At 42.1% G+C, this 25,609-nt stretch overlaps 1 protein-coding gene across 3 annotated transcripts in view; it reads left to right on the plus strand.

Annotated features, from left to right (window-relative positions):
• Window positions 1-8,955: 8,955 nt before the first annotated feature.
• Window positions 8,956-25,609, plus strand: part of LOC147028261 (inactive peptidyl-prolyl cis-trans isomerase FKBP6-like) — a 116,021-nt gene continuing 99,367 nt past the window's right edge. For 2 of the 3 annotated variants that reach the window (XM_085878511.1, XM_085878514.1), the window contains exons 1-6: window positions 8,956-9,149; window positions 15,131-15,251; window positions 17,588-17,679; window positions 17,777-17,894; window positions 18,050-18,139; window positions 21,663-21,865. In XM_085878511.1, coding sequence (XP_085734637.1) covers window positions 9,000-9,149; window positions 15,131-15,251; window positions 17,588-17,679; window positions 17,777-17,894; window positions 18,050-18,139; window positions 21,663-21,865 — 774 coding nt within the window. In that variant the 5' untranslated portion in view covers window positions 8,956-8,999. The remainder of the gene's footprint in view (window positions 9,150-15,130; window positions 15,252-17,587; window positions 17,680-17,776; window positions 17,895-18,049; window positions 18,140-21,662; window positions 21,866-25,609) is intronic. The other variant, XM_085878512.1, reaches the window with a different exon arrangement.

Genomic DNA, 25,609 nt, shown 5'->3' on the forward strand with positions numbered 1-25,609 from the left:
ATGCAAAAAAAATATTTTCTCTAACAATTTTTTTGGGGGAGAGGTTAGAAATCACTTAAAACATGTAGAAATGCAAAAAAACCCTAACAATTTTTTTTTTTTGGGGGGGGGTTGAAATCACTTAAAGCATGTAGAAATGCAAAAAAAATCTTTTTCTCTAACAATTTGGGGGGTGGAAATCACTTAAAACATGTAGAAATGCAAAAAAACCCTAACCATTTTTTTTTTTTTGGGGGGGGGTGGGGTTGGCAATCACTTAAAACATGTAGAAATGCAAAAAAAAATTCTTTTTCTCTAACAATTTTTTTGGGGTGGGGGTTAGAAATCACTTAAAACATGTAGAAATGCAAAAAAACCCTAACAATTTTTTGTTTGGGGGGGGGGGTTGAAATCACTTAAAACATGTAGAAATGCAAAAAAACCCTAACAATTTTTTTTTTGGGGGGGGGGGGGTTGGAAATCACTTAAAGCATGTAGAAATGCAAAAAAAAATTTTTTCTCTAACAATTTTTTTTTGGGGGGGGGGACCAAGTCCAAAATCTAATGGCATAATCCTCAAAACAATCCTAACCCCCCCCACCAGGTTTCGTCGGAATCCGTCGAGGAGTTTTTCGGTAATACAAAAAATTTAACATTTTCACGCTCACGCTCACGCCGGGGTATCACTATAGCTCTCTGTTCTTCGAACGGGCGAGCTAACAAGCTGGACGATCAATTCAATGAGAAGGATTCACGCCGGCTATGGCAGGGGCTCCAGGTCGTCACCTCGTATAAGGGGAAATCCAAGGAAGTTGACAGCTCTGATGCCAAGTTGTCAGACACTCTAAATGACTTCTATGCCCGTTTCGCCAAGGTCAATACTGAATCATGCCTGGTGTTGGCTTAATGGTTATGGTCGTGGCCTTGGTATCCTCGGATCCTGAGTTCAAATCCCACTCAGCTGTTGAATTAACACTACTCGTTGTTAATTGGTGGTAGGTGGGGCTGACTCTGCCTGTCATCCTTCCGAGGTTGGCAAAATGAGTGCCAGCTTGCTGGTATCCTGTGTCGGAGTGGCGACCCGTCCAGTATTGTTCCCAATAGCCAAGGAGATTGCTTAGGCAGCACCAACACTCTGCACAGAGTATAGTCCCGAAGAATAGATGGATGAAATACTGAACAATTTTTTTTTTGGGGGGGGGGGTTAGAAATCACTTAAAACAAGTATAAATGCAAAAAAACCCTAACAATTTTTTTTGTTTGGGGGGGGGCGGGGTTCGCAAGCACTTAAAACATGTAGAAATGCAAAAAAAATTCTTTTTCTCTAACAATTTTTTGTGGGGGAGAGGTTGGAAATCACTTAAAACATGTAGAAATGCAAAAAACCCTAACAATTTTTTTTTTGGGGGGGGGGGGGGTGGAAATCACTTAAAGCATGTAGAAATGCAAAAAAATTTTTTTTCTCTAACAATTTTTTTTTGGGGGGGGGGGACCAAGTCCAAAATCTAATGGCATAATCCTCGAAACAATCCTAACCCCCCCACCAGGTTTCGTCGGAATCCGTCGAGGAGTTTTTCGGTAATACAAAAAATTTAACATTTTCACGCTCACGCTCACGCCGGGGTATCGCTATAGCTCTCTGTTCTTCGAACGGGCGAGCTAACAAGCTGGACGATCAATTCAATGAGAAGGATTCACGCCGGCTATGGCAGGGGCTCCAGGTCGTCACTTCGTATAAGGGGAAATCCAAGGAAGTTGACAGCTCTGATGCCAAGTTGCCAGACACTCTAAATGACTTCTATGCCCGTTTCGCCAAGGTCAATACTGAATCATGCCTGGTGTTGGCTTAATGGTTATGGTCGTGGCCTTGGTATCCTCGGATCCTGAGTTCAAATCCCACTCAGCTGTTGAATTAACACTACTCGTTGTTAATTGGTGGTAGGTGGGGCTGACTCTGCCTGTCATCCTTCCGAGGTTGGCAAAATGAGTGCCAGCTTGCTGGTATCCTGTGTCGGAGTGGCGACCCGTCCAGTATTGTTCCCAATAGCCAAGGAGACTGCTTAGGCAGCACCAACACTCTGCACAGAGTATAGTCCCGAAGAATAGATGGATGAAATACTGAACCACAACTAACTTATGAAATTGATTCAGAGGCTGCTGCTCTGGAAGTCTCCGAGTCGGACGTGAGTAAGACTTTCAATTGTGTGCGGGCTCGAAAAGCTGCTGGCCCTGATGGAATTCCATCTCATGCCCTTAGATACTGTGTGGATCAGCTAGCTGCAGTTTTCACTGACATTTTTAATCTGTCAATAAAACGGTGTATCATTCCATTGCGTTTTTAAAATGTCATTATACCAATACAGAAAAGGTCTCCGGCTACATGCCGAAACAATTACCGACCAATAGCACTAACATCAGTCGTAATGAAATGGTTCGAACGTTTGACATTGTCTCACATCATGTCTGTCATTCCTGAAACTCTAAACCCGTTTAAGTTTGCCCATCGGTCAAACCGTTCTGTTGATGGCGGTATCTCACTCACCCTCCACACCATTTTGCAACGTCTGGATAAGTGTAATATCTATGTGAGGATGCTTTTTGTTGACTACAATCCTGCCGTTAATACCATCCTTCCTTCTAAGTTAATTATTGGTGAAACTTCGAGATATCGGACTGTGTCATTTTATTTGTAATTGGATTTTAGACTTTTTCAGTGAAAGGCCACAGGTGGTGAAAATTGGCAGCCGCACGTCTTCATCGCTTGTCTTGAACACGGGGGGCTCTCCAAGGCTGTGTTTTAAGTTCTCTGTTGTAGTCACCTTTCACTTACGATTGTGTTGCTAGTCTAGAAAACAACTTCCTGGTAAAATTTGAGGATGACATGGCCTTTATAATTGGCCTGATCACGAATGATGATGAAATTGCATACAAAGATGAGGTTCAGAACCTGACAGAGCGGTGTTCAGCTCATAATCTCGAACTGAATGTTAGTTAGTAGAACTAAGGAAGTGATCATGGAATTTAAGAAGTCTTGTGTTACATATGCCCCTATCAGCATTGACGGTCCAGATGTTGAGACTGTGAGTTCTTTCAAATTTCTGGGCATCCATATTTCATCTGATATGTCCTGGAATATGAAAACTGGAAGTATCGCTAAAAAGGACCAGCAGCACCTGTACTTCCTTTAACGGTTAAAAAAAAATTGCTATGCATCGTTATGTTTAAGTGAACTTTTACAGAAGTGTTTTTTAAAGTATTTTAACGGGACTGATTACTGTTTGGTCAACAGCAGCATTACTGCCCATGACCTCAAGTTGTCGGAAAGAGTTGTTCGTGCTGTGCAGAGGATCATTGGTGTTGACCTACCCACACTCCAAGTTATCTACACCTCTAGATGTTTTGCCAAGCCTCAAATGTTGTCAAAGATTCTAGGCATGCCGCGTTTTACACGTTTGTACCACTACGTTCTGGCCATAGGTACCGCAGTATTAAAACATCCACCTACCGTTTCACGAATAATTTTTTATCTTCGTGTGGTTCGACTTTTAAACCATGAATCTTGATTTTTACTTGTTTGCTTTTCTCGATTGTCAAATTATGCTTTTATTTGAGAGTGCTCATCTTCAAAGAATTCCAATGTCATCACTGTGATATTCATGTGTGCTACATCTTCTATCTATCTATATATTACTAAAACTCTTATCTTTTATATGTGTATATATGTATATATGTATGTATATATGTATGTATGTATGTATGTATGTATGTATGTTCCCGAAATACAGCCAAAACAGTACACGATAGGGCAAAAATTTTAGGGCCACCTTACTCACCATTCTCCTGCGGTGTGCAGTATCAAGTTTCGTTCAAATCGGGCAACGAAAAAAATTATTTAAAAATCAATTCCCGATTCAGTCAAGTACTCTTCGGGAGAATTTGATCAACACAAACAACCTCAGCGGTTTAGTTCACTGGAGCTATCTTTTTTTTTCTTTTTTTCTTGAAATGATTTTTTTCATCAACCGCTGTCACAACGGGAACCCAACGGGTCGTCCAGTATGACAATAAAATTACCTGTTTCTGTACATTTTCCGATTTTCAAAATTAACCACTGGCCCTCTTCAATCCAAAGTGAAGTTTTCTGTTTTCATTTGTATCAATTATAAAAGTTCTCTTCAGACCTTGGAGAAGCCCAGAAAACACGATCTCACAACCCTTTGCTTTCAGCCGCTTCAGAAAGGCCATTGCATTCCGTGAAAATTGGTGTTTGTTGTTCTGTAAGTTGGCAAAGAATTATTGGCCAAATTTTCGTCTCAGAAAGACTCAACGTGACCTCAAATCAACACAATCCATGAGTTTCTTGGGCACCTTACAGAAGACTAAATCAAACAAGGATGGTTTCAGCTAGATGGTGCCACGAGTCACACTTCACGACACAGCATCAACGAACTTAGGCTACTCTTTGGTGACCGCCATGAACCCAGATCTTACGTCACCAGATTTCTATTTGTGGTGATATTTGAAGGATATAGTGTACGTTACAAATCCAAGCACCCTTGGTGAATTTAAAAAATAATAACCAGTGACACAATCAGCAACATTCCCCCGAGAAATGCTTCACTCTGTGTCAGAGAGCACGCTGCGTGTGAAGAATGAATTTGTACCTGCAACATGGTGGTGGACACTTTCAGCACTTCATCCAAGGTAATCAATTATGTGGCTCATGTCACGTGTTTCTGGAACATTAGGCTACATTTACGCAAAATATTAGGTTCCTAACTGATATAATTTTTAGTGTATGGGAATTATTTAAGGTTCTCAAATAAAATAATAAAAATTAAAAAAAAAACCCCTGGATTATCTGATCCTGGAGCTTTATCATCCGTTCCTTTTTTCCTCCATCACCGAAGGTGCACCGAGATTATGGTTTCACCCCTGGCTATCTGTGAGCAGGATATCTCAAAAGTTATGGACAGATTCCATTACTTAGTGGACAGGTTGGGTGTAGAACAAGATCGAATTGATTCGATTTGGTGAAGTTCCGAATCGGAGAAGTTTAACAATTTTTTTTTTAAGTGATTCTTTCACCATTGAGAGATCAGGCAAAATGAGAGATAGCACATGATATTTCAAAAAGTTTGGATGGATTCGGACGAAACTGGGTGCTCGAGTTGTGTAGGTGACAAGAACAAGTCCATTCGATTTTGGTTCACATCTGAATGCAGATCCGGCCTATCGGTGGAATACAAAACGTAAACCGTTCAGCCCAGCAGAGGTACGTGCTCTACAAAGTGCTGTTTGAGTTCCTGCTGTTTCTTCACGTCCTCTACTCCAGCTTGAATCCCTTCTCAAAGCCTTGTTCACCCCCCCCCCACCCCCTCCGAGAAATAAATTCTCTACTATTGGAAGTTCCCCTGTAAATCCAATTCTATGACATAAAATTAACCGGAATTCCTTCGATTCAAAGTCTTCTGTGGAATAAGTAAAATGTACGTGAATAAAAGAATAGAACGTAGATGTTCTGAATTCTGGTTACTGGCCCACCCCCATGCAATCTTGTCCCATTGTTGTGGATTTTTCACCCACCCCGTTGTGATCGTTGAAGGATTCTTAAACTGGTTGATTGTGGAATCCTATTTAACTTCAGGTAGAGTTTAACGTTTGTCCGATTTGGTTATAAAATCCTGCATAAAACCCATTGACACTGACAACCGATGTCCACACAAGTCCTTTCTTTGTGAAACAATTTATTTTCTAATTATCCACCATGCACTTCTCACCCTCGTACAATGAACTTAAGAATCCCCATTGATTGCAATATTATTTGGTTCTATTTCATTTATTTTTACTTTTAGTTAACAGTTAAACCAACCCGATTCAATTGACTTCCACATTACATCAGAGAGTTTTATTCTAACTTGGTACTTGGTCAGTTCCAAGGAGCACAAGCCACTGAGATTCTATACTTCCTCAGGTACTTGCACTGAAACAATTTTACATTTCAAAGCATTTTATACTTTCATGAGAGAGTGGTGGGGGCCATCAACCCAGACTGCAGACGTGTCCTTTAGACGAGAAGCCACTACGTACATGTCGAGGCAAATGTTCGCCGTTATCAGCCCAGGTCACACCGCTCCAGACCAAGACATTTATCAACATTATGGCAAAAGTCTCTTGGCCAGAAAGGACAGCCAATTCAACTTGTAGCATAAAACTTCCATTTCTAAAACTCCATTTGTTACAATTTAGAATACATTAATATAAATTTTTCCCCCACACGAGCATTTTTCCCCCACTCTTCAGGCTGGAGACACACAGACAACGAAAATAGTGGTCATTGCTGGCGTCCGCGAACCAATAGGGACTTTATATTGTTCACCCCATTTCCTTTACGAATTTTTAGACCAATTTAAAGAGTCGAGGGTACATCTAGCTCAGTTGGCAAAGTGTATCCAGTCCATCCGACCAGGGGATACACTGAAGGGTGTAACCGGGGATCCTAAATCGGTTGAGACATTTCAAGCAGGTTTCTTGAATGCAGATTATATCTCCTTTGTATGTGAGATCACTGATGTGTTTCATAAACTCCGGTCCATGAGCAGCTAAACTTTATACATATCATGGGAGAATTTTCATTCATCAGCAGGGGAATCCTGGGACTCTTTGGAATCTGATCCTCGGTGTTTTTGGCCTGATTGACTTAATATTTTATTAATCATCTTGGAATTTTTTCCCAAATTTTTTCCAATTCCAAAAACAGGAATTTTGTTTTTTCTTTCGTTAATTAAAATGATCTTGGGTTGGTGTCTTGTTCCCGCAGGCATGATGGGCTGAATGGCCTCCACCTGTGTTGGATTTCCTTGTTGTCCTTGTTGTCCTTGCTGAAGACAACCCCTCCCAGCCCAAATGTCTGACGGCTGCAGCGGAAATAACATCGATTTTCTCCGATCTGTTCCATGCGTGAGCTGTACAGTTTACTACTTCGGTGATAAAACCAATGAACCCCATTTTTGTAATATTACTATCCATGTCGGTTTATTGCACTCTCAGTTTGGCATTCTGTATCTCTCGTCTCAGTCTGAATTCCACCGATTTAGTTAATACGTTAACTGGGCCCTCGGTTTTGGACTTGTTCCTCACCACGTTTACTGAGGTCTTAATTTCCATAATTCTGGGGACCATCCGGATAGCTTCAGCATAAGAAAGTTTCCCCTTCACCGTCTTCCGAAAGCGTCTTCACCAGTTGGATCTGGGCAGCTCTTTGGAATTCATGGCATCCGCTGAAGTGGTCACCACCACAATTAGCACAAGACATTTTTCACGAGTGCAGCTTCCATATTCATGCTCTCTATTACATCTGCTGCAATGTTGTTTGCCTCTTCAGGCTGGAGCAGTAGGACCGAACTTTTGGCATTTGTAGCATCTTAAGGGGGGTGGAATGTATTCTTGTACAGTGAAGGCTTGATAGCCCAAGAAAACTTTTGGGGGAAGGACTGGGATATCAAAAGACAGAACCACTGAGGTGGTATTGACTTTGACTCCATCCCTGACCTTGGTGAGACGGCGGGCGTCAACAACTCCAACGTCCGCCAAGTGACTCGTGATGTCATCAATTTCAATGGAGGGGATCGATCCCATAAATGACTCCTCGGCTCTCCCTGAGATACCGAGGAATCTGACACGATACCTGGACCCCACCAAAATACGAGGCTCTCATCACCGTCTCGCATTGAGAGACTGATTTACACTCAACGAAAAGGTCTCCAGATCTGAGCTTTTTTTGCCTCTGGACTTGTCTCCGAATTGTTTTTTCATCAGTGTAGCCATTTCAATTGGGTTGTCGGGGCTTAAAGGTTTATAACCATCAGAGGCCGAAACTATGACCAATATTCTGGCATGGTGCTCTTTGGGTTAGAGAAGGCCTAAACCGCTTTGGGAGGTTCCGACCCATCGGTACTCTCCCGCCATGGTCTGCTCCTCTTCCTAGTTCGATTAACCGACCAAGATGAACCCTCGTCACCTTTGTCAGACATGTTGATCATCCTTAATCATCTCTTCCCGGTACCCAGGAAAACCGTCCTATAATGGCGTCCACCCGACCTCCCTCGGTCGACTTGACATGTATGTCATCTCCTCGACAACACGTCCTTCTGTTCTGAAAAAAAAAACACAAACATTTGTTTGAGTGGTCTTCAGGCAACTGGATTGCTCCCGAATATAAAAACTAGTAACCAAGGTTACGTGCATGAAGCAAAAACATATCTACTGTTTATAATTCAAAACCCCTACCTCACTGTGCAGGAGAACGTGGGGACAGAAACACTGTGAACGGTGGAACTTGTAATACTCCCCCCCACCTGGAGGTGGCGCTCCACGTCATACACATTGACATGGAGAATTTGCGTTCCCCCCTAACCCCTCAAGAACACCGGCAAAGATAAAAACACCCCTAATAAATTAATTGGGGTCGTGCTGATCCTTTGTAGCAGGTCTGGATATATTCAGCCCAGAACTGTAAGAGGAGTCAGGGCAACAAACAACCAAACAAACAAACAAACAAACAACCAAACAAACGAACAAACAAACACTGGTTCGTGAATTTTATTGTAAGGATAACTATAGTGGTTCCCACAACGCATTGCGTGTTTGAAATAAAATAGATGAAAGTTTTTGTGTTCTCTGTAAGTTTCCCAATAAATAAATATGAAATGGAAGTAAATATATATATTTTTCTAATAATACATATTGCGGATGAACATGATTGCATCTTGTGAAAGGCGCCATGATAAATGGTGTATGTCCTTAGTTTTTAATTGCAAGGCTGTCGTTTACCGTCTTACGAAAAGTGAAGCAATGTGATAAAAATAATTAAGTTATCCAAATTCTGGAAACGCTAATATATTATTTGTACAAATTTTATTCGAAAAGTAGATATTAAAAGTAAAATAAGTAAATTTAAATAGAAGCAATTGGTAATGATTAATTCTCAATCGCAGCAAGTGCCGCAGGTTCAGGCAGCAATGGCGGCTAGCTTCGGGCCTTCGCAAGTCGCTATCCGACGTCTTGACCAAAACGCCGTTACTGACCCCAAACCCAAACCCGAACCCGAAGCCGAAGCCGAGTTCGACTCCAGCGACGACGATGAAAGTTTTTTTCTCTTTGGCAAAAAGGTTCATTTTCTCTTCTCTTTTACCTCACCTCGGTTTCGTGGCCTAGCCCGCCCTTAATGTATAATTAAAGCTTCCTATCTTCCTCATTTGTATTCTTTTTTTATCGACTTCGGAGCAATCACTTCAGGAATTCTTTGTATATTTTGGAATGGAGATATGTTGTGGAATCCAACTTGAGGAATTTTTTGTTACCCTCGCCGAAGGAGAGGGGATTGCATTTGAGTCCGTTTGTTTGTCTGTATGTCCGCACCAACGTTACCAGTCGGAATTTCGGAAAATCCCGGAAATTGGTCATGAAAAATCCCGGAAAATCCCGGAAATTGGTCATGGAAAATCCCGGAAATTGGTCATGAAAAATCCCGGAAATTGGTCATGAAAAATCCCGGAAATTGGTCATGAAAAATCCCGGAAATTGGTCATGAAAAATCCCGGAAATTGGTCATGAAAAATCCCGGAAATTGGTCATGAAAAATCCCGGAAATTGGTCATGAAAAATCCCGGAAATTCGTCATGAAAAATCCCGGAAATTCGTCATGAAAAATCCCGGAAATTCGTCATGGAAAATACCGGAAATGCGTCATGGAAAATCCCGGAATGGCCTGATGGAAAAAATATATATATATATATATATATATATATATATATATATATATATATATATATATATATATATATATATATATATATATATATATATATATATATATATATATATATACACAGTACAAAAAACAACAAGATGCAAGTGTTAACTTGGTGATATAAAATTGCAAAAGATGGGTTATTATAAGAACGTAGCGACATATATCGATCACACAACCATCCGAAATCCAAACTCACAATCGAGAATGTTCGTGATTAGGGTCGGTGTTGGCATACCCCACATATAATACCAGAATTTAGTCGTAAACGTCATAGAACGTGACCGATTCTTCCTGATTCTGACGACCCATTCTGTTCTCGTACCTTTGCCAACACCGGCCCTCACGAACATCCTCGACGATGAGTTTGGACGGTTCCCAGGCCACACATCCTCCGTGGTCAGTTACAAGCTGGTATGCGAGGAGCCGCGCCTCCAGTGTAGAAGCATGTAACCGATTCGTGTTTCGTTTTTGTCATATTGACTTGAGAAAATGTGCGTTCGACGCATGCCGACTAATGTGGCAAAGACACGATCATGTACTTCATGAACTGTGAAATTATGTCGAATTTGTGGCCGCTGAGTCCGTCCTTCATTTTACTCGCTGAATCCCAGAATTTCTTTGGACTGTCCAGCAGTGCGGCAGGCAGGATCAACGTATCCTTTTGTAACGTCACAAAGTCCGAGTTCCCGCCATTGATCAAGTTCATCAAGATCTGGAACTAAATGAGGAAACTACTGCGTGGCCAGCACGCTAATAGAAGCGGCTCACTTCATGTCTCCATCACCCAAGGCATCTCGCGGATTTATTATTTTCAAGCGTCCGAGCATACCGTTTGGATTCATATCGAATCGATCTCTAATCTGCAAGCACAACTCCACCAAATACGCCTTGCAGTCTTCACGGAAACTTACTTCTTTTGCTTGAAGTGGTTCTTCATGGAGTTTGGCGGTGCACTTGCTGCCCAGAATTACGTCCATGAGTGGCTTGTGGATGGAAATATCACTGGGGTTGATAACACTTACATCGGTAGATTTTATTTTCGTTTCCACTACAAAGAAACCGAGGAGCCCCCTGTTCCCATCTCGGATCGCATCTGATATTCGATGAATATTCAGCGATTTTGACTGAAACTGAGTATTGAGTCTGTCAATCTTTGGCAAAATGTAGTGTAGGAACAGCGAAGCATATGCTCCGTTCCAGGCAAATTCATGATCTGATAGATGTGACCAGCTTTATCCTTCTCCGTGCGATCGTTGACATTTCGGTTTGGAAAAACAACTTCAGGCATGTCCATTGTTCTAGAATCTGGCCTACGATCTGGCCCCTCGAAAACCATCGGGTGTCACACAGTTCCAAAATTTTGTGCTTCACTCCTTCCCCAACCGGTCTTGTATAAGACCAAACTCGTGTTGGCGTTTAGCACTGCGGCTAAAATAGGCTCCTACATCTCGTAGTACGCCCTCCAACCAAGATGGCAACGGTTTGGCGGCGTGATTGGCGCACAGGGCCATGGAATGACAGATGCATCCTTGCACGAATATATTAGGCACATCCATTTTAATTAGGGCCTGAAAACCGTTGAATGACCCCATCATAGTAGCGCAGTTGTCTGCACCGAGTCCGATAACGTTGGCGAGTGGTATAGCCACATCATGTAATAGTTTTTTCGCAAACTTGTATAATCCCGCAACCGCAGCAGTGCTATCGTCTACCTCAATCACGCCAAGTGGCGAATCCTTCACTTTAGATTTCTCATCATCAAAATACCTCATCACGACTGCAAGGATTTGACTGACTTTTGTCGGTGGACTCGTCAAGAAGGATACTCAATTTGGTTTTCCGTAGTTTCTCAGCTAAAAATCGTCTCATGGAAAGCAATACCATCCTCCATGATGTACTGGGCTTTTGTTCTCTTCAGTTTGATATTTTTGCATGAATCGTCCTTTGGAAGCAATGATGAAATCAGAAGCAATGATGAAAGAATCCTCCAGAGGGCATCCCAATTCAATGGATTGAACGCGTTAGAGATAAACATAGGCTGCAAGCAGCCCCTTCCGAAACTCATCTGCGTTCGGTGAGGACTCGAAGAGCAAGGATATGGTCAATCATTGACCTCTTTGGTATAAAGCCTGACTGCTCTTGGCACTGGTGTTCAAGCAGATGGTGGCGAATCCTATCAAGAATTTTCCGAGCAAAGACCTTGCCCGGCATTGAGAGCAGCGTCACCCCTCGGTAGTTGTTTCAGTCTTGGCGATCACCATTCCCTTTCCAGAGGGGGACAACAAGGCCCCTCTTCCAGTCAGTTGGGATGATGCCTGTATTCCAGGCATAGCACAGAACTGCATGCAACAAAACGAGTGCAGCATTTCCTCCAGCCTTGAGAAGTTCAGTACGGATGCCACAGATCTCAGGAGCTTTACCCCCATTTCAACCGGTTCACCGCAGCCTGTGTTTCCACAAACGAAGGTGGACCACAGTTGATTGGAGGGTCAGCTTTTGGGATAGTAACACCCCTGACATCCAACTCAACAGCTGGTGGATCAGGCTGGTACAGCCGCTCTAAATAACTGGCCCAGCGGGCCTTCACTTCGGATTCCTCTGTCAAGAGCCCACCACCCTCTGCTCTAACTGCAGTACACTGACTTGCGGGCTTGGAGGAACGCAATGCGCGAATTCCCCTGTAAGCAGGACGAGAATCACTTTACCACAGGTGATGCTCTACCCCCTCACAGATTCCTCGCACATTGGCCTCCTTGTCCACCCTTGGTGTACAGTTTTACGCCTCAGTTCCCTGAACAGCTTAGCTCTGCCATTCAGCCTGGCCCTGCTACTCGAGACAAAATTCTTCTTCGACCCCGTTGAGTTCCAAGACATGTAATGGCAACGTCAAGGATGGTTGGATTGAAGCCACTGATAATCAGCTGTGTGTTTATCAGTGTCCTTCATGTCTTTGGTCAGAACACTTGACAAGGTATTAGCATTATCTTCAGGGGAAAGCTAGTAGTGATGCATGTGCGCAACATTTTGGACAGGTGGAGCCTTCTTGAACACGTCAGCTACAAGAGTTTGTTCCTCTGAGCAATCAATGTCGTTGGGTGATAATTCTGTAGCTTCAACATTCGGCATTCCTTTTGGCCCTTCTGCAAGTTGTGATGTCATGGAAATGTCAATATAAAGGAATCTAGTATTTCAAGAAACCATTTGTAAAAGAGAAAGCAACACCACTTCCTGAGCCCTTGATGTGTTGCCTAAAACTTTGAAGGAACAAAGGTGCCATCTGATTAATTCAAGTTTTTGAAGCCATGTCCACATTCTCATGGAATTGCCCAAATCCATTTTTAACAATTTTTTGATTTTTTTTTTTTTGGAACTGGGGTTTTTAGTCATCCAACTTTTGGGAATTTTTTTTTCTTCGTGTGGTTTTTAGCATTTGAAGTATACCTGCAGCTTAAGTTTAAGTTCTGTATTAGTTGAGAGTGAGGGATTGAAACAATATTTTTTGAGACACCATTCAGTCAAGACCATCTATTTCTTGCGTAAAGGCCCAGTCACACCTTGACGTTTTAGCCAGCTTATGCTGATTTTTGAAAAATTTGTCAAACACTGGCACACGTCGAATAAGTTCAGGGTAAGTTTTGGAAACATTGAGAGCACGCTGAAAAACACTGCCATATGTCGTAGTACGCTGGCTTTCATCGTTGTACTTTGCGGTTGTCCTCAAATTTTAGCATGCTTGAAATTTTACGACTTGTGCCAGCGTATGACTCACAAGTTCCGCTACGCTGGCCATAAGTTGTCGGCACGTTATGCGATCGTTGACACACGTTACTTGTAAGTTGATCATAAGTCGAAACGCGGCGAGGTAATGTTTAGCGTACCCGAAACATATTTCTAACCTATGAGTAACGTGTTGTAGGCACGTTGCGCGATCGTTGAGACACGTCCACACACGTTACTTGTAAGTTACTCATAAGTTGAAACACGTCGAGGTAATTGTTTGCGTCAGTGTTCCAGACTCCCTGGTTTTTATTTATTTATTTATTTTTTTTCTTTGGTATGATGGTGATGTTGACACTTCGATTTCTAGTGCGGTTATGATTTAAATCGTTGAGCGGCAGCCTATTAATTATATTGTATTATAACGCACTAGAAATCGGTGTCAACATCACCGTCATACCAAAGAAAAAAAACAAAAAACACCAGGGAGTCTGGAACACTGACGCTAACCATTACCTCGACGTGTTTCGACTTGTGAGTAACTTACAAGTAACTTTTGTCGACGTGTGCCAACGATCTCATATCGTGCGTACAACTTATTCCCATCGCATGCGGAACGTGTGAGGCATACGGCAAGTACGTCGTAAAATGTTTAACACGTTTAAAATTTCAAGACGTACTCCACTTACTCCGACGTATGATTGCGTACTTTAGCGTTCTATTTACGTAAACCAAACTTACCCATTCCGTATTCGACGTGCGCCAGCGTTTTAGATGCATTTTTCAGAGGTCGGCATACGCTGGCAAGATCGCCAAGGTGTAACTGTGATGTTGACACTTCCATTTCTCTGGCGGTTATGATTTTAATCATTGTGCGGCAGCCTTTTAATAGCCTATGCCACGTGATCGTCGGCGATACGTGCAGCGTGCTATGCATAAGTTGGACTATCGTTGGGCATTGGTTGTGAACGCCGACAACAGGCTAAGCATTCGTTGGTGCAAGTTATCTATAAGACATTGAAACGTTCTGTGTCCGTTACTAATATGTTATGCATACGACCAACTCGTTATGAATACGTCCGAATCTTTTAAAAAAAAACCATCAAAAGTTCAGCGTAAGCCAGCGTTTTACATGCATTTTGATACGTTGCCATTGCTGGCTAAAACGTCAAGGTGTGACCGGGCCTTAAGCCAGCGTTTTACATACATTTTGATACGTTGCCATTGCTGGCTAAAACGTCAAGGTGTGACTGGGCCTTAAGCGCAAATTAACTTTTGGTTTAACATTCCTCCCCAACTTCTGGATGCTTCATGTATACATGCATATAGTATGCCCCTTGCTCCTATCTAATCCCAAACATCTTCCTCATTCTTCCCACACTCTCATACATATTCTGTTCCCTCCCCTTTTTTGCTTTTCCCAATTTTAATTTTCCCAACACCTTCCCCCATTTCCACCTGCGTATGTAATAAAGATACGGCCAAGTATGTAAGAACACTTGACAATCTCCACTCTTTATTCCTCATCTTGTTTTCTATCTGGCATTGCAAATGTGAAGCGTTTAATTGATGTTGAAGTTCTGGAGTCTTCATCATGATTCTGTTGCATGCATGTGATAGGAGGAAGATCCAGCCATAAATCTTCGCAAACCTTTGGATTTACAGTCCTTTGTAGCTGGGGGTGAGAGTTCCATCTTGGAGTTGGAGGAGCTGTGCCAGCCGCTCATACCCAAAACAACATGTAAGTCCAGAGCGTTCTCCAACGTCAGACTTGTCGTGTATTGTGCATAGAGCTTCGTGATCTGCACAATCTCTGGTGGAAGGGTGGATGGTCTTTTCTCAAACTTAGACGTGTTTCACTGATGAATTATCCACACGCTTTTTGAAAAAACAATTGAGGGATATTGTAATCGGCTCCGTCATTCTGTCTGTCCATCCGGCTGTCATGCTATCTCCTAAACGGTTGTGCGGAAATTCACCAAACTTGCTGGATATGATCAACACATGGCATGAAGGTACAAGAGCAGTCATTTGTGGCCTCACACACTGGGGAAAGGTTAAAATGTCAAATACTGAAAAATGCAATTATGGGCACCTTTTTTTTTAAACATTTTAAAATGAAACTGTATATGCAATCAACATTGGGAGACTCATGAAAAATATAATGATTTTTTTTGGATTTCACCCCTGATTTATGCCCCAGAGGGTAGGGCTTAGGGTCATAGCTCAGGTCAAAATGGGGAAAAAGATTTAAATTCAAAATTCGATATTGGGTCAATCCTGGTGGAACCTTTTGCCATCTTTCAAATTTGCTTTAGGTAGGAAGCGTGGGAATTTGCGATGGTGTGCTATCGACTTCGCTCTCGTTTATTATTTTTTTTGAAGTCCTTGTCTTTCTTTAATTGATAACCCAATCTCCCATTTCTCTCATTGTATGTAATATGTATCTATGGTACTTATCCCAATGCTCGTACATAATTTTTAATCAACAGTCCACTTGTGCATAATTTTGGATATCAATCTACATACAGGTAGTGGACAAAAAACAAAAATGGAAATGCCTGGTTAAATGAGGGAGACAAAGCAACGGCTTACACACAGGTGTGGCCCTTGTATTGATGAAGCAAATAACATCCCAGCATGCTTTGGGTTGTGTATTAAAATGCTGCACAAACCTAGTTGCCTATAATTATGGCTCGTATAGTTGCAAGAGGAGACCCCAAATGCCCCACATCCACAGAGCACGTGTGGTCACCCATTCGTTTGATGAGTATGACGCTGATGTTATCCATATGTCATGGCCTTCTCATTCACCAGATCTTAACCCAGTCGAGCAATTATGCGATATTCTGGAATGATGCATGAGATGGTGTTTTCCACCTCCATCAAACATGTGGGTTGATTGGCTTTCTCGTGGAAGAATGATGCCGCACCCTTCCTGCAGAATTCCAGATGCTGGTGGACGCTCTGCCACGGCACGTACAGGCTGTACTGGCCACATGTGGTGGCCCAACGCCCTATTAAGTGACTTTACGTTGGTGTTTCCATTTTTTTTTTGTTCACTACCTGTATGTATGGAGTGTTGGCAAAATCTTGGCTTTCTTCCTCCTCCCCTCCCCTCCCCCCAACCCTTTTCACAGTCAACATAAATTCAGACATGCTGACCAATGAGTGGATTTCCACATTTTTGCCTCAAATTACTTGAGATACTCAAATCCCTCCTTGCCCCTCCACCCACTCTCTCATGTTGAGATTCTATCAGCCTGGGCTGTTTAGGATGAGTTTGGCCAAGGGAATTTCTTATTTTAATAAATATTTATCATTTCAGGCATGTAAGTGTAAATTTATTTATTTGTTTTCATTTTGTTTTTTTAATCATTCCTCACTGGCACTTCTCTACATGACCCTCCTTTTGACCTTTCCTTGTCAATTCACCATCATCACCTTTCTCCCTCTCTTCGAGCCATGTCCCTTTTCCCAAACTGATCTTTTCTCCTCAATTTACCCCTTGTTTTTTCCTTGCCAGGGAACATATGTCAATGCCCTTTTACCATAATTAAGTTGAGCAGAGTTTAACTGCAACCAAACTATTTCAGGATTTTGTGACCTCACCTGAAATCTGACACGTTTAACCATGGGGTGATTATTGATGACCGGTAATGCGCTTGGGTATTGGGGGCACCGATATTCTTCTTATTTTGAATGTAGCACATTGCTGCTGGTAGCATCATTTGCTGGTGACGCAACCGTGCTACTGATTCAGTGCCCCCTCGAGGTTGGAGCATGGGTTTGGAATTTGGTCAGGGTGCCAGCTCACCTTCTCTTCGCAAAAGGACACTGTGGGATTTTAACGTCAACCAACAAATACTGGCAGACTCGATGCCCAGTTTAGCGTCCACCCGAGTAACGGCACACACGTTGATGAATAATCCTTCTCTCGAAACACTGGGATGACAATTTATAGCTTGGCCGAGATTCGAACCCAGGATAGACATCCGAGAAGCACGTGTGCGTACCTCTAGATTCTAGACTCTGCAGCCACCAATATGTTTTCCCAATTCTGCGTAATGTTTGCAGCCAACCTTGCCACTGGGGATTGCTGCATGGAACAGATGCGATCCTTGTGCTTGGGAGTATTCAATGATGATGACCCGGATGAGGTGAATGTGGTGAGTGTTTGGAATTTGTGATGTAAATTGACAACGAAGAGGGCATTGTTTGACCCCAATTCCCCAATCTTGAGTTTGTCCTTATTGTGATGCACAGACACCATTTGACAAGCTGGCGCGGAGCATGTTTGACCTGTCGGGAGATGGTGGGGTGCTGAAGTGCATACTGCATCCAGGTATAGGAGATGTGATACCAAAGACTGCCGCTGTACGAGGTATGAATCGAGTTAATGTTCTCTTTGGTGTTTTTTTTGTTTTTGTATTCGTTCTAACACTTCCATCGTGCAAGATGGAATGTAAATCTATACTGTCCTTCTTGACCTGAAAACCTCTGCGTTGATATTTGGGCTTCTTTCTATGCCTGTTGCAGTGCATTACAACTTCTATCTGGAGTACAGTGATGAGCCATTTGACTCAAGCCGCCTGCGCAATGAAAGAGTGCGCCTTCGGCTTGGTAAAGGTCAGATGACTAACAAACTCCTGTCATCCTTTAAAAGTTTCAATGAGCTGCAGTGTTTTGACCCAATGACAGTAAAGAAAAGGCAATGACATATTGTGAGGATGTTATATGATCGAGAAAGGACTCGAATAAGTGACTATTGGCGATTTATTACCTCTGCCACCGAAGGTAGATGGAGGTTATGTTTTCACCTCACTGCTTGCCTGTCTATCTGTTTGTCTGGGAACAGGATATCTCACAAAGTTGTGGATGGATTCAGCCAAAATATGGTGGAGAGGTTGGATGTGTGACTAGGACAAATTAATTAAACTTTAGTGAATATCTAGATCCGTATCCAAGAAACTTACAAGTGATTCTTCACTATTGAGAGATAGGGCCAAAATGATATATAGCACGATATCTCAAAAAGTTGTGGATGGATTCAGATGAAACTTGGTGGAGAGGTTGGGTGTGTGGCAAGGATGAATTGATTCCATTTTGGTGAAGATCCAGATCCAGATCCGGATCCGAGAAACTTTCAACTGATTCTTCACCATTGAGATAGAGCCAAAAACCTTCGATAGCACGATATCCCAAAATTTTGTGGACGGATTTGTACGGAACTTTATGGAGAGGTTACGTGTGTGACAAGGGTGTATTGATTTGATTTTTGGTGAAGATCCAGAAATGAGAATTGTGTTTTTTTATTTTTATTTTAAACAGAAGCGATGCTTTACCATTGAGAGATGGGGCCAAAAATGATATGTAGCATGGTATTTCAAAAAGTTTGTGTATGAGTTTGGTAGGTTACAAGAACAAGCAGATGAAATATTGGTTAAGGTCCAGATGCAGATCTGGTTTATCACTGGGATACAAAACGTAAACTGTTCTGCCTAGTGGAGGCAGAACCGAGTGCTGTTCTCGTTGTATTACTGTATTTTCCAAGTTGGTAGCTGTCATTATTATTATTATTAGGATTATTATTATTTAATTTCATACAAATACAAAGGACGATACGATATTCTACGTTTATGTCTTCACCCATTGGCGGTTTCTGCTCTCTGTCTTTGATCTTTGCGGATTGCTCAGCTGTGTGCTTACCATCGAATGGGAAAGAAACCACAAAATCAATGTCTTGCTGCAACGAGCACGACCTGACTGTGATGATTGAAGCACACTGCACAATGAGGAACAAAGATGTGTTCTAACGGATCTCTCTACCATATTGCAATGCCACAGCAACCACTATGAGAGTATGGAAGCACTGGTTGAGACAGCTGAGGCAATTCAACACACCCGAGTTATTCAACATCTTAATGTACCATGGCCTAGGCAGAGTGTTGGTGCTGCCAAAGCAGTTACCAGGCTACGATCCTGGACAGGTCGCCACTCCGACTCAGGAAGTCAGTACAGGAATTTGGAATTTGTTCATGGTGCCACGATAGCTCAGCTACTCTTCATGAATGACACCGTGGGATATCTAAAGTCCACCAACTAATGCCAGCAGGCGGGTTCCCTGTTTGATGTCCATCTGAGGGCCGGCACACGTGTTGATGAATCGCCCTACCTGTGAAACACCAAGATGTTACCTTATAGCTGTGTCAATATTCGACCCCAGGCAAGACAGCTCGGAGGCGAGTGTGTGTACCTCCATGCCATCCTGCTATCCCCCTGTGTCATTGCTTGCATAATTTATTTTTAGGGAAGAGGGAACAGTGAGGAGCAGTGGAGAGGGGAGATTCCGGCAGATGTGACGTCCAGTTTAGCAACACGCACATTGATGAATTACCCTGCCTTTGAAACACTGGGGTGATAGTTTATAGCTGGTTCAGGATTCTAACCCAGGCAAGACAGATTAGAGTGAGAGTGCGTATGTCTTGGCTATCCTGCCATGATGTGAACGAAATATTTCATTTTTTAAATTTGTATTTATCTATGTCGAAGTGGTGGGTCGTGTTATGAAAGAAGATCATACAAAAACGCTAAACGTGGTGTAAAATATAATTGCACATTTTCAGCAAGCCAGCAACCGCCAAACCACAGAACAATGTGGGGCCAACGCATGCGAGTGGCCCCTGAACATTGTTCAAGTCGATCGATATACAGTATTCGGTGACTGTGCGAATGTTGTAGAGCACTCGCCAAGTGGCTTAAGCACTCCATCGAAACGGTTGATAAGGAACGGCTGGCTTGGCTAGTGATTCGCGATCACTGATCCATCATATTAAGCACACACCTCCCGGAGACGCCCAAAATTAAACAAATTAACAAACTATGTTTGAATTTTACACATGAACACCTTTTTCAGCAGTTGGAACTGCTGCCAAGTTCAGTTCTGGAGCTTAACTTTTGTAATTCGGTTCGGTTTAAGAGATTCTTGAAGTCCATGGCATGTGCCAAAATGAAATAAAGCCACGAACGCTGGCGTCTCCTGCTGTTTATAAGCATTGCAAAGTAGCCAATGATTCGTAGATCGGATGATCAGGCATTCGTTAACATGAGTGAGGAACGTGGAAAAATACTTTATTGTTAATAAATCGTTTCAAGTCAAGGTATGGTTGAGCAATGCCAAAAATAATGGCGAATTAAGACCCCAGCGAGGTAACCGAGGATTTATCTCGAGGGAGAGCGAGGTGGCCGAAGATGCGCCTGATGAAGGAAATCATTAAAAGAGGCCGTTAATCATCTTCAAAAGGAGTGTTTTAATTAACCCAAACACCCAATTTTCACTCATGCACTTCCTTGGAGTTCCCTTCGTATGCTTGGAAAGTTTCAGGTCACTAGGTTTCATAGTTTTGGAATTGTGGGACGCACGCACACATGCACGCACGCATGCACGCACGCATGCACGCACGCATGCACGCACGCACGCACACACGCACGCACACATGCACATACACATGCACGCACACACACATATACACATGCACGCACACACACATATACACACACAGTCATTTATTATTATAGACAAGCCAAGTTTAGCTTGGAATCTGTTCTCTGTTCAGTGTGACTTACAGGCCAACAAGATGTGGTCAGTTTAACCCAGTGGGGTTAGAAGTGGTTTTTGATATTTTTGCGAAAGAAAACATGGTGGATTTTAGTCGTTTATCATCAATTGCTCCAAAATTGTACGCAATTTTACTCTGATATTGGTTCGTGGAATTTGTCGAAAGTTGGGTGTCGCGCTTTATATGGTCTTCTCCATATTTTTCATTCCTTTTACTCCAAACCCCTTTATTCTCCCTTTCTTCTCCGTGCCTTTTTGTTTTTGATTGACTTTCCCCACCCTTCCAACCTCATGCCAGGCCACCCTCTGCTGACATAATTTTGCTTATCCCTTTTCCTCCCCAGTGCATCTTAACATTTTTATGTTCCTTGCTTTTCTTTCTATACTCTGTATACCCTTTTAAAGTTTTTATTTTTTTATTTTTATTTTTTTTTGTATTTTATTTTATTTTGCCTGAAAACATGAAAGCACATGGTGGAGTAAAAGTGCTTGAGCAGAGATTCTAAAGTGACTTGTTGGAATCTCCTGAAGCAGGTGAGATTCTTCCAGGTTTGGAGGTTGCACTCTGCAGCATGCGAGTGGACGAACTCTCTCAATTTCTCGTATATCCTGCATACGCGTACGGTGCCCTCGGCTGCTCGCCTCGTATCCCCAGCAATGCCACACTGCTCATGGAAGTGGAGCTCCTTGCGTTTTTCGATTACAGCCTTGTTGACGAGTTCTACTCCATGACAGCGGTACGTAGATCCAGATGGCTGCTCCTGGCTTTTGTAACTCTGCTCTGTCATGAAGCCTAATTGTTATTTGGTTGTTGAGCAAGAATGATTCTCAAAAATGTACAATTTATTTTGTGATAAATGTTTACTGTTATTTGTCTGAAATGTTTCACGAAAACAATTCGACAACAAATGAAATATTTTGCATTCAAGTTGATCATAACAAGGAGCTATACTCCAAGGAGGACTGATACTCAGTCCCCAGCTTTTTGGGTGCTATGAGGAATAGATCTGTGTAATATGAAAGCTAAATCTTGAACGGTTTTTGAAATATCATGTACACAAGCCAAGTTACCGAGATGGTTGCCATGGCAGCATAATTCAGCCAATCACCGCCATGATCTAATCAGGTTGAGATAATGTCATGAGGAATAGATATCTGCAATATGAAAGCCAAATGTTCAACAGTTTTTGAAATATAGCATACACAAAAGCACATGGACAGATGATCGGTCGGTCGGTCGGAGCTCTATTTTTTATGTCCCCCGTCTCTGACCTTGCTGGAGGGATGGGGGACAAAAAAAAAACCATGTTCCTTCGATGTCCATCCTTTTATGTTTTTGATGACTTTTAAAAGGGTTACATATCAGTTTATCATCATAATATGTATTTCTTATGAATACCAAGGGACCCTCATTAAATCCTCTTTGGATAATAGTTTTACCGTAAGCCTGCATTACTTGTAACACAATCTTCAATGGTTATTTCGTCAACCATTCGGTAGGGGGTGTTTGTCCTTCCATTGGATCACGTGTTCTTGTCATCCAAGGCCGACCATTCCCCTCTTTCCCATTATCCCATCATCTTAGACATGCAATGACAGATGAATAGTCGACCTTGGATGAATGGGAATCCTGACATAAATGCCTTTGTTATAATATGTCCTGGCAAACATTTTATCAGTTGATGAAATTACATTGTGACATTGGCAGCTGGAATGATATGGGAATTCTCAACCTTCTATTATCACACTGTGAACGTTAGAGTTGTGATTAACTGCTTATTAACACCAAAAGCAAGTGGAAAATGAATTATGGACAGGGGTCATGCTTTTTATTTTTTTTGGGTGGCCCGTATATTATTTGATGGCGAATCGGTTCATAAAAATCACGATACATGGTTAAATTACAATTTCTCATGACACTTGTCGATCAAATTTCAGCACTTTTCATTCCAGCAACATTACAACTCGTAATCACAGAACACTCCCGTCAGCTATTCAATCATCTACCGACTAACTTACAGCAAAATAATTTAGACAGCAGTTTCTTTCTATCGCATGAGCGTTTTGGAATAGATACTTCATTTTATGCACCATTTGTTTGTTCATTTTTGTTGTCATTTTTTTTCTGCTTTTGATATTCTGGGCTCTGCATCTCCAGTCTTCTCCTTTGCCATTATGTGCTGGTTACTTTCACTTTCCTGGTGCTTTTGTACACGATACTTGAAGTTGGTGCACCTGTTGTGAAACGCATTTTGCTTCCTTCCCACCTCCGATCCTCTCACATTCACCTCCCTACACACCATGCAGAACATCACGTAACAGTCTTCCTTGTAATCAAGCCACGTAAACATTCCGGTCGATACTTCCTCATCCTTTTCTCCGGTTTGTATTCCTGTTCAAACTGCTTCCTTTTTCTGCTTGTTTCTTTTTTGGATTCGATACCTTTTGTAAATAATGCCACATGATGGACACCTAAGTGCACATCTTCTCTGCGATGGAGTCTCAGCACCATGCGATCAAATGGGCCATTCTAGTCTCTCCTAAAATTAGACAGCCAAAAAGAAGTCGCACACTATATATACACTTATCTCTGGCACTATATCCATAGGCTCACATAACTGGTATACAGCTTCTCATACACGGTTAAAAAACCAGAGTTGGTGTCAAAGCCACCCAGTGCTCGCCTGTTTTTACATTTATCATTTTTAAAAGACTAGTCGAATATATATATATATATATATATTTTTTTTATAAAGCATGCAGTGAAGTCTGATCCAAATAATTTTAAAGCAATATATGTATTTGTATATTGTAATCAGTAAAAAATAGTGTGGTAGATAAAAACATTATAAAGGAAAACTTGCACCAAAAACTTTAACATTTTCACACTCACGCCGAGGGTATCGCTATAGCTCTCTGTTCTTCGAACAGGTGAGCTAAAAAAACGACTAAATTAGTACTTTAAAAATGCTAAGAAAGCTCAAAAGCATACTACCACAACAGAGGCTTTTAAAAATTATTTTTGTATACTTTGTCGAGGCTCGTGTGAGAACTAACACACAACACACACAAGGGGGGGGGGGCATGAGACAAGAGGGGAGGGAGTGGGAAGGACAAAACAGTGGGGAACAGACATTAGGATAGAAAGTTTTCTCAGCTTGTGTAGGTAAGATTCTTCTGTGATAATTCTGATGTACTGTAATTTCAAAATTTTATGTGTATAAAATGAAGTTTATAAATTATGACATAAGTTATATTACAACATAATGATAAGATTTAAAAAAAACGCTCTGAGGAGAACGTGTGAGCGAAGAGGATGGTTTCTCGGCTTGTGCAATGTGCCACTGCTTGTGCAGGTAAAATTCTTCTGTGATAATTCTGATAATTGAGACTGTAATTTCAAAATTTAAGTGGACAAAATTAGGTTTATAAATTATAACATTGTAATTTATAAGCTGGGCCTATATTATAACTTAATAGCATATGCAACCCATCGCTTTGTTGACGGGAATATTCAGGGTAGGGGGAGAAAGAGAGGGAGGAGGGGAGAGAGGAGAGAGAAGAGGGAAGGTGAGAGAGGAAGGAGGAGGAGGGGAGGGAGGTGAGGGAGAGGGGAGAGACAGATAGACAGACAGACGTAAGAGGGGAAGAGAGGGGAAGAACGAGGAAGTGGGGTAGGTGGGGAGAATGATGACTCACCAATTGTTGTTCTACACTGTGGGAGAGATGGATGCAAGGAAGGGGGTGTGAGATGGAGACTCTGTGTTTCTGTCTGTGGCAGAGACAAACACATGGAGGTGTGGGAGGAGAGTGTTGCATTTAATTAGGTGGGGGGAATGATGAGGGGGAGAGAGAAAGGTGAGGGGAGGTGGGTGGGGTTAGCAAAGAGAATATGTTATGACACACACACACACACACACACACACACACACACACACACACACACACACACACACACACACACACACACACACACACACACACACACACACACACACACACACACACACACACACACACACACACACACACACACACACACATACAGTTTCAGTACCCAGCAGTATTAGCCTAACAATGCAGAAATCAAGAAAATGACAATATACCAAGATTCCAAAAAGAAGTGAAAAAACCTTGGAAGTTGAAGAGATCCGAAATTCTACCAGTGATCATTGAAGCAACGGGAATGATGAAGGAGAACCTTACAGATATCTTTAAAAACATCCCTGGGAATATTACGACAAACAAACTACAGTTGGAAACTGTCAGGGACTCAGTAACGATCTTCAAAAGAGCCCTCGGAACAAAACTTTGAGACAAAACTTCACACCATGGTCCATGATTCGTGACCGCCCTTACCAAAATGGAGGTGAATACTTTGAGACCTGGGAGGATTCAATTCCACTTCTGAAACCCGCGTATGGAGATAATGAATAAAACACACACACACACACACACACACACACACACACACACACACA

Source organism: Eptatretus burgeri, chromosome 4 (assembly GCF_056783735.1).
Source record: "Eptatretus burgeri isolate ZD-2024b chromosome 4, Ebu_testis_v1, whole genome shotgun sequence".
NCBI lineage: Eukaryota > Metazoa > Chordata > Myxini > Myxiniformes > Myxinidae > Eptatretus > Eptatretus burgeri.